The sequence below is a fragment of the Gouania willdenowi genome, chromosome 22 (assembly GCF_900634775.1).
Source record: "Gouania willdenowi chromosome 22, fGouWil2.1, whole genome shotgun sequence".
In the NCBI taxonomy this organism is placed as follows: domain Eukaryota; kingdom Metazoa; phylum Chordata; class Actinopteri; order Blenniiformes; family Gobiesocidae; genus Gouania; species Gouania willdenowi.
The window spans coordinates 23355508-23372830 of NC_041065.1; the positions used below are offsets into that span (position 1 = coordinate 23355508).

General features: G+C 36.2%; 1 protein-coding gene across 1 annotated transcript; it reads left to right on the forward strand.

Annotated features, from left to right (window-relative positions):
* Positions 1-1858: 1858 nt before the first annotated feature.
* On the forward strand, positions 1859-17323 carry spint1a (serine peptidase inhibitor, Kunitz type 1 a). Its single transcript, XM_028438225.1, has 10 exons — positions 1859-2589; positions 8257-8414; positions 8502-8643; positions 11348-11515; positions 11795-11842; positions 14062-14193; positions 14322-14372; positions 14468-14638; positions 16762-16821; positions 17056-17323. The coding sequence occupies exons 1-10, from the start codon at positions 2196-2198 to the stop codon at positions 17235-17237; spliced, it is 1506 nt and encodes a 501-aa protein (XP_028294026.1). The 5' UTR covers positions 1859-2195; the 3' UTR covers positions 17238-17323.

Genomic DNA, 17323 nt, shown 5'->3' on the forward strand with positions numbered 1-17323 from the left:
TACTCTAATTTGGTGAAAATTTTACAAAACCGTGTATCAGGTTTCCCAGATTGATCCAGAAGATCAAAAATGGATTGTTTTGACAGTTCGATATTTTTTCATGTCTGTGATAGAGCTCAAAAGATATGGGGTTTTTAAAGCAGATAACCTTGTATCTGCCGATAACCAATATATTGGTTGATATATGAAATTGGAACATTGATATACACGATATATATATATATATATATATATATATATATATATATATATGGTACATGAACACAAATTATTATAATATCCAAACTATGATTCAAGACAAAGAAGCATAACACTACTAAATTAAAATGAGGAACTTTAATTAGTAACACTGTCAACATAAGCCTTGTAAAGAAAAGCTTGTGCCAACAGTGTATACAAAATCAAATGTAAAAATATGTATATTTTCAAAACTAAAGTTGCTCAAATCTCCAGCAGTAAACGTGGAGAAATTAAAAAGAAGGCTTATTGTAATGTAAACAATGAACTTGTGCACTTCTCTGTGTGTTTTAAGTTTTAAAACATTACTCATCATCATTATCATTATCGATCTTTATTGCAGTCTCTTAGTTCAAAATTGTACAAAAAGATAAAGAAAAGAAAAAGAAAACAAACAAACTTACAACAAACAAAATTACTGAAAAGTGGAAGGATTTAATGCAGAAAGCACAGCGAGTACAGAATTTCCACGCAGCAAAAAAGTTAATACATTGGTTACATATCAGCTAGAGTCTGACCGATTAATCGGCCGGGCTATTGATTGATACAATTAAACTGATAGCTAATCGACCTGATTAATTGAACAGCTATGGTATAAAAGACAGTGGCAATACATCTCAGTTAAAGCCCGTTACTAGGATATTTTGTGTTACCTACAACTCGAGTAGCTTACAGCAGTTGCACTATAAAGCAGAGTTTATTTACCCAAAAGTGGGTGTTTGCCTCCTTTTTTGTTGTCCCAAATAAAATAGAAATAGACCCTGTACTTTTGTTTTGAAATTTATTTTTTTATGAAGCAGAAAATCGATTGTTTACGTCTATCTATAAAGCAAGAAATGTATGTCTGTGTTCGTCTGCGTGTCCATGTGTGTTCCTCAAATATCTCTGCGGATCAGGATCAGACTGACCTGAGACTTTCAACATGGCTGCTGCTTGGTTCAAGGGCGTGCAACGTTGGATTTGTTTGGACTGCAATGATACCGTTCATGAATTATTTAATAAAATTGTTTTAATGCAGCTTTGCAGAAAAGCTCAATGTTGACAGGTAGTGTTGACTAAAGTGGGTATTAATATCCTAAAAAAACATCCCGTAAATATTGACCAGCAGGTGTCCTCAGAGGAAAAACGTTTGTAACTAAGGTGAGTAATAATAATTACATCTAAAAATGTGTGTGCGTGTGCGTGTGTGATTCAGAATTAAATTGGCATTTGCATACTTCCTATGGGCACTGAACTAGTTTCTAACAATAACAATGACTGTGTACAAAAATTATTTTGCATTATCTAAGGTGATATGAAGGTAGATTTGTGTCGTCATTATTCATTCCCCCCCCCCAAAAAAATGTGCTCAAATGCAATTATTTGGGTCTTAAATATATATTTTTTGCATTTGATTGAAAATATTTATTTTTGAATGACGTAAACCTTTTTTTTTTTTTTTTTTTTTGGGATTGAATAATAAAGACACACATCTACCTCCATGAGGTACTGAGTGTTCAGAAGAAGAAAAAATCTAAACTATGGCTGACATGACCTCTCACATTTACACACACGCAAGCACGCACCCACACGCACACGCGCGCGCACACAGAATGAAGGGAGTGGCATGCAGGGGTGGAATTTCACTTCCTGTTCCTCTCAGGTGACTCACCTGTTATTACCGTCGTTGTGTTTGAGGTCGACATTAAACAGGACCAACATCTCCCGGGGACGAACCGGAGCTCACTGGACAGCAGCGGCCTGTCCGGGTAGGAAAAGCGCCTTTGTGTCAACATTAGCAAAACATTTCTCACTTCTCTTTTTTTTTTGTTCGGAGCTGCTTGTTAAACACAAGCTGCGCTCTTTTTGCGGCCTTATCCTCACCCAAAGGTCACTTTAACACAAGTGTGAGGCTTTTATTCCTCTTTTATTTTACCAGCCTTACCTGTTCCTCCAGGTGACCTGTGAGAACTTTAATAATGAGAGCTTTTCTTAGAGGAGCCTCTGCGCTCCTGGTGCTGGTCGTTGCTGTTTTCCACTCCACGGCTGGTCGGGAATGTTTGCTGAAAGAGGGCCAGAAGGACTTCATTCTCGATGCTGATGAATCCGTGAAGGACGGGGCCACTTTCATTTCGTCCCCCAAACTGGATCGGTACCGGGACTGTAAAGCTGCCTGTTGCAAGGAGCCTCGGTGTAATGTGGCCTTCATGGAGACGAATGCAGACACGGATGGTGGATTCATCAACTCTTGCTTTCTCTTTGACTGTCTCTACAAGATGAAATACGTCTGTCGTTTCGTTAGGAAGAAAGGATACATCAACTACATCCTGGATTCAGTGTATGAGAGCTACCTCAAAGTGGACCAAGCTCCAAGTAAGATTACCATCTTTAAATGTGTGTGTGTTGTCTCTATTTCACAATGGAATGGATCCACTGAGAGTGCAACTAATACCAGTTAACCTGATTGGAAATCAATGATTCCACTCTTATGACACAGCCTTAGTGCAGGGTTCAGAGCTTTTTATTTATTTAAAAAATGTATATATATATTACTTTGGCAGAGCTGTAAAGAGTACTGATATCTCCTGTAGGGGTGTAAAGATTAATCGATCGATCTAGATCCATTAATCGATTGTTTGATCAGTGATCTAGTCAAATGGATCTAAAGTATAAACTAGTGCTGCACAATTAATCAAATTTTAATCGGGATCACAATTCTGGTTGCATGATTAAATAAATCCGATTGATCGTCTGCAATATTTACATTTAAGATATGGGCTCCGCACTCTGTAATAATGTGTATATTTTGTTAACCTTTGGTACATTTTCATTTATTGGGTTAATGTTTTAAAAATATTTTTTGTTGTTGTATAATTCTTATTTAAAGCTTAATTTTGCACTGTAATCTGTACACACATTGTTTGTTTAAAAGTAGTGTAATAAAAACACATCCCCCCCCAACAATGATAAATAATGGCAGTGGCTATAAATACGTAACAGGTATCCATCCAACCAGCATTTTATCCGTAGGCAACGCCCCTCATTGGCCAGTTTAGGTCAGGTGATAGGTGCACCACGTGACCTAAACTGGCCAATGAGACGGCTACGCACTTGTACTTCTGTTTGTATTATTACGTCAACTATGTTATGGACTAACTAACTCTAAACTACGTTATGGACAAACTAACCCTAACCGCATGGAATGGTCACGGGACTTCCGGTAACATCATCTTGCATATGGATAGAAAGCCGGTATATGGATACGTATTACATACTAGGAGACACTTCCATAAATAATTGTGATTATAATCATGATTACAGTATTGATTAAAATAATCGTGATTACGGTATCAACAACAATTGATTATTGTCGGATATCAATCGCAGGTCTCTAAATCGATTCAAATCAAAATCCGATCGTGGCAGGCTTTGACATCTGTAAATATCGAATCGTTCTTTTGATAATCGAGATCGTATCGGAACGAAACGGGTGATTTACATCCCTAATATCCTACTCAAGTAGAAATACTGTTACTTGATTGAAGTTGTACTCAAGTACAAGTAAGTCATACTTAAAATGCTCAAGTACAAGTAAAAAGTTGCTCAATTAAATAGTACTCAAAGCAAACTTGCGTACAGTAAACATCTCATGTATAAACTTAAAAAGGAAAAGACCAAATCTTGCACAATTGAACTTAATTCATTTTCCACAAAGGCATCTGTATAAAATAAAAGGTTTGTCAAAATGAACAATTAGAAAAAATAAAAATAAATAACGCTACTGAATTCAGTTTTAAATTAGAAAAAAAATGTTAAGGTCCAAGTGTAGCTACATTTATGAACTCTAAAACTGAGAAAATAACCTCCGTTCAATGCTGTTTTGGCTCTTTACAGTATGTTTAATCTGATTGGTCGCTGTGATGCATTTGATTGTTGTCTGGTCATTTCATTTTTTGTAGTTTCACAATGTATATTCATTTTAAAACCAAAAATAATAATTTACTCAGTAATGGTTGGGAGTAGAAATATAACAAATTAGATTAGTTTACTTCTTTTAAAACGTACTTGAGTACAAGTCAAATTACTGATTTAGAAATATACAAGTACCCATAAAAGCTACTCGATTACAGTTATTTTCACCTCTGGTGTTTTCTCTATTTTACAATAGATCCCCTGAGAGTGCAGCCAGTTACCATTTAACTCTCCTGATTGGAAATCAATGTTTGCACTCTTATGGCCTTAGTGCAGGGTTTTACAGATTTTTTAATATTATTACTTTGGTGATCTGAAGTAGGGCTGGACAATATATTGAGATTCAAGATGTATCGAGTCTTCTGTTTTGGTGATATAGAAAATTACAATATTGCCTATAACAATATTAAAAACAATAATAAAAAGATTCATTTTAGGAGTTGCTGCTTTCGCTACTTCTCAGAACAGCATGAAAAGCATAGTTTTATGGATTGCTGAGTGCCACACTTTAGTCTAAAGAACTCACTCACACATGCTGTCCTTTTTTGGAGAAGCAGAAGCCAAAAGTGGAATATTGTGCAGCTGATGTTTACCTTAGTGCTAAACAGTAGTGTCACAAGTACTTAAAGGTTTATACAGAGTTCTTTGACATTATATAGAGATGTTGGAATACTTGAAGACATTAAAAACATTAGGAACACAGAGCGAATAGATGCAATTCTGACTTTTATACATTAAATAATCCTGCTGATATGTATCTGAATATTACTATTATCCAGATTCGGGGCCTTCATTCTGTTTTACTAGTCAAATATAACTTTTATTTGTGATTATTTTTACCTTTTAAAATTAAGAACCTCTTTTTTAAGGGAGAACTGGCCAAGATAGGCATAAAAAAATCACAAATAAAATATAAATCTACAAACACGCAGTTGATTATTCAGAGCACTTATAAAGGTACTGTAGAGAGATGGACTGCTTGATCTTTAGCCGACACATTTTGACTGACATTGACTGTGATTGGATTGGTGTTGTTTTCAGGAACTATTATAGGAAATTGAACCAATAGCCTTTTTGCTCTGAAACCAAACAACTCTATCATAAAGTTTCTCCATACAGAAATAGAATATCTACAGTATGTATGGTTGCAAATGGGTGGTTAAATTTGGGTATATTTTCATGGGAATTTTAGCTTGGGAACTTTTAATGGGAATTATTTATTGGAATTGAGGAAATTGGAAGTAACTTTTAAACAACTGATGTTGATATTTTAGACTACACTCAGACTGCAAGCAGCTGCGACTCAAATCGGATTAAATTTGTTTTGCCCATATGAGACCTGTATCCGATTTATCAAAGGCGGTTTGAACGACACAGTACTGTCGCAAAAATCAACAGTCAGCCAGTTGGGCCAGCCTGCCTTGTCCTTTGGTTGTGTATGCAGACAGTAGTTGACCTGTTGGCTAAAGAGAGATCATCGACTCACTATTAAAGAAAAGTAAAGTTAGTTTTATGTAAGTAGGAATCTGTCGCTTTCGTGAAATGCCTGCTCCCTCCCGCTACAGTGCCGACGGCTGCAGCGGAGGGCTGTACTACACTTCCTTAGTTTATCAGGGCAAATTTAATGCAGTTAACTTCTTGAATAAGCCTACATTCTGAGTGAATTCATCCTTAAGTAACTCCGTAAGTTGATCATTTAAACCGTTAAAGTGGAGCTGTCTATAATGAGTGATATAAACATACAGCCGGAGAAGAAGGAAAATAAGTGATCAGACCGCTCTCTCTCCTCTGTCACCGCTTCTACACACACACACACACACACACACACACTGTTCCCTGGTCATCGCGTCAGTGGAGTGATAAAGTGATGGAGTGACCAAAAAGCACCACTTAATGAAAAATAGTAGCAAAAGCCTTAGCTTAGCTCCATGAGTATAACAGAGCCTGTGGTCACGTGACTGCCATAAAGTGAAACATTCTCCAGTAGGGATGTAACGATTAATCGTAAGGCAGTTAAAAATCGATTCATAGGTATCACGGTTCACATTGATATTCTAAAAATTGAATCGCAGTACTTTTTTTAAACAGCAGAGATATTTATCCCTCTCTTGTATAACAGTGTAGGCTGCGGGCGGAATCTGCTACTACTTTGTTTCTGGCCGCCTTCTACTCTCAAACATATTCATAAATGATTCCTTACCCCTTTATCACCGAAAGAATATCTGTAATATTACGTGAATATCTGTAAAAGTCACGTTTTTCTATTAGCTCTACCTGCTAGCATAGCATCTCTTCTTCACTGCTAGAATAACTACATGCCAACCGACCACTGGGTTACCAGCGCCCTCTGCTGGTCCAAACAAATATCTCGCGTCAATACAATGCAATGACTGTTTTTTTTTAAGTCCAATTGTTAAGGCACAAAAAGCATTTTTAGTTGCACTTTTAAAAAGAAAAAGGACTACTATGCAGTTTTGCATTGTTTACTATAGAACCAGAATTTAAATTAATAGGCTTCTTCTTCATTTGTATTATTCCTTTAGTTATTTTATTCAAGATTTATTTTTAGTTAAATTGCATTGTTTTGAATAGTTTATCAAATAATTCTTTTGACAACGAAAAATAAAAGCAAAATGTACAGTATTTTCTATTTTTTTTTCCCCCCAAAAAATAAAGGAATATATTTCAGTCATTATTTGTCTACAGTCCCATTTTGTAAAATAAATCGTGAGAGAATTGTATCGTGAACCCAGTATCGTGAATCGAATCGTATCAGGAGTTGAGTGAATCGTTACATCCCTCTTCTCCAGGCATTCTCCAGGTCACATGACCTGGCCAACGACTGTCCGTCTTCTCCAAACTGACATGGGTGGTATTTCAAGAGAGAAGCCTCGCTCGGAGCATTTATACTGTCAAGCGCTGTATATTGGCCTGAGGAATTATTTAAAATATCTCATATGGGTCAACTCTTTAAGTCACAAAGTCTGCGGTGTGGCTTTAAGTTCACGTAATGTATCGCCTCTTTGCAACCCTATATGTATAGTAACCTTTTATTTTATTTTCTTATCAATCGGCTCATTGGCCTCAGGCTCACTGAATGAGGAAAAGGGGAAAACTCATTTGTGCACTTTAAATTCTACTTCCCTTTTTCTTTTTTCTCTTGACAAAATTCTCAGTTTGAGGATTAGATGTTTTTATCAAATAATCCTACTGTATAATCTTCTCAGAGTAAGTCTAACTTCCCTTTATTAGTCAGTTAAAAATGTCATATTTCAACTGAGTAGTAGACTTTTCTTCTAAGAGCAAAATAAATAGATCATTTTGTTGGAAATGTGAAGATTAAGCTTTAGTATGCAACTACTAAATAACAGGTGAACTTAGATCAGTAACGCTACATGTATTAATTCAAGACTAACCTGTGTCCCGTTCTGTTTTAAGGAAAAGAAAGGCTAATTCTCTCCAATCAATCATGTCCCTCTTGCTTAAAGCTACGTTTAAAGCTTGCATGCTTTGTATTAAGACAAAATTTCAAAGGAAGACATGTGACACCTCAGAATGATCTGAAACCAGCGGTTTCTACATGTTCAGACGTGTCTTAGTGTTGTGTCACAATGCAGACACAGGTTTTTTTTTCTTTCCGGGTTCCCTCGGGTGTTTTTATACATTGTTCCCACATACAAAAAAAAAAAAAAACCACAAAAATTTACTAAATGAAACCAAGAAAACACAAAACTACAGCAAAGACACACAGTGGGAGAAATATATTCTAAATGATAAAAATAACACAAAAAACAACAAATTAAATTACAAAAACACACAAAATAAGAGAAGAATATAGTAAATGAAACCAAAAACACCAAAATTACTATTAGACACCAAAATGTCAAGAAAAATGCACAAAACTGGCGAAAAAATAACTAAATGAAACAAACAACACACTAAATTACACAAAAAATGCACTAAATGAGAGAATGCACAAAATGGCACCAAAAAAACATGCAAAATGAGACACAAAAAAAAAAAAAGTGATCACGTTTATGTAAAAACGTCCGTTTCCTCACCCCATAGATGGAAATGACCTTCCACCCGTGGCTAACGGAGGCCCAGACCAGGTTGTCCAGCCTCAGGACTCTGTGACACTGAACGGCATTGAGAGCAAAGATGACAATGAGATTGTGTCCTACCAGTGGCAGATGCTCACTGTTTACCCATTTGTTGTCATAGAGGTGAGAAGCGGATTGTTCGAAGAAACTCTGTTTATGTTCTAATATTTTTTCCTATTATAATGATGTTTTGTGCTTTCTGCCTGGTAGAAAACCAACTTTGATGACCAGATCATTGTTTCAAATCTAACGTCTGGGGTCTACAAGTTCCAGCTGACGGTCACAGATTCAAGCGGCCAATCGGACTCAGTCAAAGTCACAGTTCTGGTCCTCACTCCGGAGCAGTCTGAACGTGAGTCTTTAAACTGATAATCAGGCACGATATGAACACAGGGTTAGTTTTCCATGGCTTACTGTATGACTCTCTCATTGTCCTGTGTTTGTATGCGTGTCACACAGGAATAAAAGGCTTTAGTGTACATAATGAATCAGAATGGGTTTCTATAGTTTTGTGACTTTCTGAGTGAAAAGAATTAAATGGAATATTTGGTTGACAAACAATTGAGTTTCTGTCGCAGTGAGTCACGTTTTCCCTGCTATGTGTTGACATTCATTTGGCCTATTCAGTCACTCATCTTTTTAACATTCATCATATTAAAGCTTAATAACTAGTTTGTGTAAGAAAACGTGAATCTAATCTAAGTACAAGGCAACCACTGTTACCTATAATTAATTCCCCCCATTCCAAAAGATTTCCTGTTTGGTGAATTTAACATGAAAGAGTAACTAGACCACAAAACCACTTTTTTCTGCTGAAAACAAATGTATTTGTGTACACTCTCTTTCCTGTTTTCGCTTATGACAATAAAACATAAATGCATGAGAAGAACACGCAAACTCGGAAGTGACCATTTTGTCCACCCTGGGGTTTGAGCCCATGACCTACTTGCTGTGAGTTAAACACCCTCGTTCCACCAACTAATTTCACGATTTAATGTATGTTTGTGGTTAAAAACCAGGGGAGGACTGGGACAAAAATTCGGCCCTGGCTTTTTCTATCCGGACCAGTCCACTACATTATCAGAAGACATCATGTAGAAGCTGTTATTGAGTCAGTGATTTTCAACGTGTGGCTCTTTATGTCTTGATTTAAATTTTTATTACCCCAGAAAACATTAACAGGGGGAAACTTTTTAACCCCTTTTTACATATTTCCTTTTGGCATTTTGCAACTTCCTTTGTCCCATTTTTGCCCCTTTTTGACATTTGACACTTTTTTCAGATTTTGCTTCCTTTTGAATTACATTTCCCCTTTTCTTTATTATTTTTATCCATTTTTGCAAGTTAATTTTGACACTTTAACCCAATTTCTGCCCTTAAATTTTTTGGCCACTTGTCATCCAAATGAACTAACTTTTGCCCAATAAATACCACTTGTTTCCTTTATTCCCTACATTTTGCCTCTTTTTGTTTCACGATTGTTCCCTTTTTCACTATTTTTTGCCACATTTTGCTCATTAAAGCTACCCTTTGCCATTACATACTACCTGGTTCCTCTATATTTGCCCTTTTTTGGCCACTCTTGACTGCTTTTGGCTCATTTTAGTCACTTTACAGGTATACTCTTTTCTTGCCACGTTTTTGACACTTTTGGAGTATTTTTGGCCACCTGTTACCATGTCTGGCACCACTCGCTCGTCAAAAAAACAAGCACACCAGACCGGCCCACTTTGGGTCAGTGGCCCAACGGGACGATGCCCGGTATGCCTGATTGCCAGTCCACCCATGTTAAAAACTTTCCTTTTTTTGAACATGATGTAACTGATCAACTTCCTTCCATATAATTAAGTCATTGGTGTGTAGATCTCCAGTGAAACACGCTCTGATTCATCTTCTCTTCATGATTATAATGACAACAAAAATCCTAGAGCTCATGTATCGAGTGGGTTGAATGAAATTCCTGTGAAATGAAATTGGGCGATGGAGGAAATCCCCATGACAGGAAGTGGTTGGTGAGAACTGAGACTTTCTTGGTGTCGAGCAGTGAATCCTGGCTGCTCTCATTGCAACACAGCACAGAAGAATTTCCAGTTGAGAACATGGAAGTGAGACATTCAGCTTGTGTGATTTTTACTGCTCCCCTGATACCATCTCCACCCCCGACTCACCAAAACCCGTCAGTCTGGTTTGTGTTCACCTTACGCAAACAACTTTAGTTATACCTGCTTTCTGGATTGATTAACCCACGATTGAAAGTCCTTCACTTTTATCCTTAGAAAGTGTTTTCTGTTGCTCAGCGGGTTGTTTACAAATGACTGAATTGAGAACAAGAATATTCTTAACCGCCCCGTTGTTTAGTTATCCATTAACTGCTCCAGTCTTGTGTACAGTTAAAAGGGAGTTACTACACAAAGACACATTTACACCTCAATGACAAATCTCTAGTCATGTATGAACACCGTGATCATGGCGCCACACCGAAGTGTAACATACACAAGAACCCATTCTCTGCATTCAGACAACATGTGTCACTGCTTTTGTGGCTTCAATAAACAGGAAATATGTATTCAACATCGCAAGAAGCTCAGACAGAAATGACAGTCTGTCTATAAATGGTTAGCAAAACCACAGATTAAGGAACTGAAACAGGTGTTACATTGTTCAGCGCGCATCCCTGTTAAAAAAGGCTTTTTTTTCACTGTTCATTCTGTTTTTCTTTCCTTCCAATTATTCAGCTTTTGTTAAAACCTGTAATTTCAAACATCTCTTCAATCCGTTCTTTCAAGTACAAACATTTTGAATGCAGAACAAACTTTAACTGAATGCACTGACTGTAGATCAATTATCATGTGCCACTAAAGTGATGATCAGTGTTTCGCTGTAATATGCAGCTCGGTGCACGTCATTGTGTGAACAGATCTGCCCACAAATGTTTCTAGAGAATTGTTGTTAGCTTCAGTTGGTGCGTGCGTTTGTGGTGAACTCTAGGAATACCAAATACTTGCTTGACATTCCTAACTGGCTGTAAACTTAAAAGTTTGTCTCCCTCCTACCAGATCACTGCATGGCTCCAAAGAAGGTCGGGCCCTGTCGCGGCTCTTTTCCTCGCTGGCATTACAACGCAGCCTCCGAGAAGTGTGAGGAGTTCACATTTGGGGGCTGCAGGGAAAATCTCAACAATTATCTCTCCAAGGATGAATGCACGAAGGCCTGCTATGGCTCAGGTAACAGCTCTAAGCTTTTAGACTGGCTTTTACTTTTGTCTGTCCTGCCAAGGCTGTGTTTTGCCTGCACGATGAAGGAATTTGATATTTTGCCTCCTAAAGACTCTGAGTGCTGCAGAAAAGAAATATCTGCAAAGAACCAAATTGAATCAGCCATAAGATATGTTTTAAAAGTCTTGGGAGGAGGAAAACAAAGAGGAAGAAGCTTGAAGTCAATAAACAAATGTCTTCAGAAATGATAAGAAAAGTATCTGACACACGCTTTTGTCTGCTTTTTAGAAAAAGGTGCAATATCTGGCAGAGGATTACCTATACCAACAAACCAAGGTACGTACTCTTCCTTCTTCCTCTATCCTTTTTATCATTATTCTAATTTCTTTGTTTTACAATGATCTAATAAATTTCCATTACAATAAAACCTGCTTTAAACATTAGTGTTTCTATATTATACATATGTATCTAATTCATTGTTTCATCAGTCATTGCTCACAATGAGTAGCTCTGGATATCATAATGCAGAGCCTTCCTGGTGCTCACTGGCCTTTCTACTGTTTAAGGTGCAAACATTCTCGTGTTGGCATTAATTCAAAGTAGAAACAGACCTCCCTTGAGTTTAGATGTTAGCAAATGTGTAATATGCACACAGGCTGCTTTTTTAACTGTGGATTGTTTTGGGTGCATTTCATTCCTTTAATCTGTTGTAGCCTCACACGACCGTGAAGCCTGAAATAAATCATCCAGTTAGTATTTTTCATTTTAATTTTAATTTTTTTTAAACCTGAAGCCCTTATCATAAAATTTTAATTACTTAACAAATGCATTTAGGTGTAACAAAAATCATCTTTAAAGGTGCAATATGTAGAATTTTAAATTTTTAAATATGTTTTAAATAACTAAAATAAAATTTGAGTGTTAAATAAAAATCACAGATGGCATGGCAGCTAAGGACATGTTTCTTATTTATTTTTTAGACTACATAGTTTTATTTATATATATATATATGTATATATACCTGTAGTACCTATTTTCCACCTGTTGGGTGAGTATAAGTACATTTACAGCAGAGCAGTCCCTGAACTCGGCCATCTCTGGTAACAAACAAACATCCATCAAACAGATAAACGGTACACTACCCTTGAGGTCTACAACTAACAAACAACTGCTTAAACATATTCACTCATCAACGCATCACACAGGTAAAGCTGACGATATACATCGACCTGCATGGGCCCGCTGAAAACAGTTGCGGGGTGTAGCAGAGAATATTGTCACCTGTACATTCAGTGGTCAGGGCTGACCACGGAATGTGGCGGAGGTGTCGGTTTTACTCAGTAATATGCCACCTGGTCGTGGCAGAAATTGCTTGCAAATCTCACATATTGTACCTTTAAAAGAAATGATCAGATATGAATATTTTCAGTGTAACTAAACTTTTAGCTGAGCAAAAGAGGGAAAAATTGGCTGGGCATCAATTAGTTTCAAGGCACTGACACTAATGGAAACTAGATGAAAGTGGGGATGTATAAGCTGAACCCCTTGGAGTCAGTATAACCCTCAGTTTTACTCCTCGGAGTCAGTTTAAATAGTCAGTAATAGGGATGTAACGAATAATCGTAAGGCAGTTAAAAATCGATTCATAGGTATCACGGTTGATATCGATTTTCTGAAAATTGAATCGCTATCCACAAGTGTAGGCGGCGGGCGGAGTCTGCAAATACTTTCTTTCTAGCCGCCTTCTACTCTTAAATACGTTAATAAATGATTCATTACCCCTTTAGCACCGAAATAATATCTGTAATATTACTTGAATATCTGTAAAAGTCACGTTGTTCTATTAGCTCTGTCTGCTAGCATAGCTTCTCTTCTTCACTGCAAGATATCTGCATGCCAACCGACCACTGTATTACCAGCGCCCTCTGCTGGTCCAAACAAATATGACGTAAATTATTGCAATCACGGTTTTTTTTTTTTTAAAGTCCAATTGTTAAGGCACAAAATACATTTTCAGTTGCACTTTTAAAAGAAAAAGAACTATTATGCAGTTTTGCATTGTTTATTATAGAACCAGAATTTAAATTAATAGGCTTCATTTTCATTTGTATTATTCCTTTATTTATTTCATTCAAGATTTATTTTTAGTTAAATTGCATTGTTTTGAATAGTTTATCAAGGAATTCTTTTGACAATGAAAAATAAAAGGAAAATAGTACCGTATTTTCTAGTTTTTTTCCCAAAAAAAAAAAATGTCGACAGTGCCATTTTGTAAAATAAATCATGAGAGAATCGTATCGTGAACCCAGTATCGTGAATTGAATCGTATCGGGAGTTGAGTGAATCGTTACATAACTAGTCAGTAATCAATTACTTCCCTAGTTTTCTGTATGCTCTCATACCCTGGTCAGTGAAATTGGACTAAAAGTGGGGACAGATTCCCAAATAAAGTCCGAAATAATAATAATAAATTATAATTGTACAATGCTTCAAAGTTTCTAATTCTCTGCTGAAGTATGAAAAAATAAAATGTGTCCTCTGTTTGTGTATGACAGGAGAGAAATGTGACACCCCGTGTACCACAGAGCAGTTCACCTGTGAAAATGGATGCTGTCTGGATCCAGGACTTGAGTGCGACGCGTCACCTCAGTGCAGCGACGGCTCTGATGAATTGAAATGCAATGACTGTGAATAAGTTTTTTATTTTATTTATTTTTTTATTATTATTATTATTACTGTGGTTCATACACTCAGCAATGAGGTTATGGTAATGATTTAGTTTGAAAGCTAATTTTTTACTGTGTCTGTCTGGCAGTGACTGACAAGTTTCGGATCCTGCTGCAGATTCCTCTGGATGAACAGAAAGGTGACTTTATTTAAATAATTTCCTTCAACCTGTCCACTGTGATAATGCAGCCTCGTGTGATATTCATTTTTACAATGTTCAATGTTTTTTCACAGTGCGCTGCACTGAGGTTCCAGACACGGGCGACTGCAGGGACAGCCTCACTAAGTGGTACTATAACCCCGTCCAACAGGACTGCCTGCGTTTCAACTACGGAGGTTGTCGGGGCAACGAGAACCGATTTGACATCAAAGAATCCTGTTTGAAAGTTTGCCATGGCGTAACAGGTACGTTTATGACATAAAAACTCAACAGTCTTGTCTTTATTTCCAGCATTTGCTAATTTAATATAAGATTAAGGGATATTTCATTCAACAAACGAAAGTACTGGAGTTTAGTCACAGTCACTCATAGTTTTAAAACAATTTTTCTTTTAATATTCGTTAACAACTCTAAATTTGATTAATATTTTAATTATAAAGTACCTGATTTCTTTTTTTTGTCAGGCCTTAATATGATTTTGTGGGTTATTACGTCTTATGGCTAAACATTAACACTGATTAACAGAAAGGACTAGGGATGTCCGATACCCTTTATTTAATTTTTTTTCTTCCAGAAAGTGTACTAATCGATAAGAGTACGTATCGATGCTATATTCAATAATGAAATAAATAAAACACAAATTTGATCTTAATGTTCTTTTATTTCATTCTGGCATATTAGTCTATTAATTATAATCCATTATAAGTGTTTTTCAACCTTAAGGTCGTGACCCCATGTGGGGTGGCCTGAAATGTCTAGGAATCGATAAAATGAACAAATGAATTAATAAAAATTACTGATTAGAATTATGCTTTTCAAATAAACACATCACAAACATTAAATATCAAGCGACTGTATTCTATATTTAAAATTTCTCAAATATAAATGTAGTTCAAATAAAATGCAGTATAAAAATATCTTGTCACTTTGTGCACTACTCTGCATTTGTAACACACTTATAAACATGATCAAAAACTAATTCTAGAAAAAAAAGGAAAAAATTGTCCTTACTGGTCACCACAAATGTGTGACATCAAAATGGGGTCGAGACCCAAAAAAGGTTGGAAATGGGAACCACTGTTTTAAGCTATCTTTCCTAAATATGGTTCTTCTGAACCAAAGTTCAGAATGTTGCACACTTTAGATTTGTCACTCTCCTTAAACTCAAAGCTTTTCCGCACAGCCGACAGTTATTTCACAACTGAACCGTCTCTTTGATAGATCTAATCTTATTGGTTGAGGCTATAATTCTGTCAGAGCTATGGATGCATGTTTTCCTATTATACACCCATGTATTGTGTCGAATACTTAATATTGTTATCGGTGAATCTCTACATTAGACTTTTATTTTTTGTCCTTTTTAAACCTGTCTTGGCATTTAAATCTCTGACTTTTTTACATCTGTTAATATTTACTGTGATTAGTTTATATTAATGATATAAATCACATTGTTTTGGTGACTCATGCTTACTCATCGCTCAATGTGAGCTACAAGCTTTAAACACTCGACTAAATGAGAGAAACTGAACTAAGCACTACCATAAACTTAACCTTATAAAACCACTTACTGTAAACTAGAATAACAGGTTTGAAATGGTCAACATGGCAGTGGTTGCTTTTTTAATTGTAACATTGCTCTCTGTTCAGTTCCTTGAAATAAACTAATCATATAATGACGAGAACATTTTACAGTTTTTTTTTTTTTTTACTAAATTTAATATTCTAGAAAATAAATCACAAAGGAACACACTGATTTAATTTGTAACACAACATATTTGTGTTTTAAAACACAAATGATCTTTGTTTTTGTTTTGTGATCTTATTTTGTATATGCTGCAGCTAATGTCAACCAGTCACGTCATTAAACTGTTCCAGGGAAATGAAAATGATAAGTAATATACATGCATATTTATTCCTTACGTGTTGAATTAAGACTCAAACTGAAAAAATAATGTGCATGAATATGTATATATATATTTCAAAGTATTTTTATTGTGTTTCATACATATTTTACATATGTTCTTAAGGTACATACAACCCATTTTTGTTATTTTTCAAACACAAAAACATCACACACTATATATCCCCCCAAAACACATCGACACACCCACACACACACAAAAAAATATATATATATGTACACAAATAAGAATAAAGTAATAATAATAAAAAATAAACTGTATGCATATACACAAAAATGTAAAGTAGCAAAAAAACAAAATTATATCAGACAAACAGGTAAACAAAGTAAAAACGGTGTAAATACACTGAAGAAAATATGTAAATTTAGATATACAAATGTTTTGGTTTTTTTTCAACTGTTGGAGCAGAAAACCAATATTCCCTTTTTTTGTTTTTCTTTTTTCAGAAAAGGACGTGTTTGCACGGAAAGAAGAGTTTGAACGCAGTGTGGCTGACAGCCAAACGGGTACTAAACCACCTTTTCCACTGTCAACTTTTTTAGGTTTAATGCAAGCTGTAAAAAAAAAAAAAAAAAAAAAAAAAATCTGCTGATTGCAGCTTTTACTTCAGAAAACATCCATGATTAACTCCTGATCAGTGGAGTGGTCAAAGTGCTTGGAACACAGTTTTCCAGGTCATGTAGTGTCTGGAACACAGAGAGAGGGTAAATGTCTATTAATATTTATTATTTATCTGACAGGAATTATCGCCATCGCTGCCCTGCTGGGTCTGGCCATCCTCGTGCTCCTGGGCGTCCTCGTGTACTGCCTCACCAGGGGAAAGAAGTCCTCGCAGCACCAGCGCGTACCGGTCAACAGCGCCCCCGTCATGACTGCAGACAGGGAGCACCTGGTCTATAACAGCACAACCAAACCAATATGACCAGCTCAGCCCTGACACACACACACACACACACACACACACACACACACACACACACACACACACACACACACACACACACACAC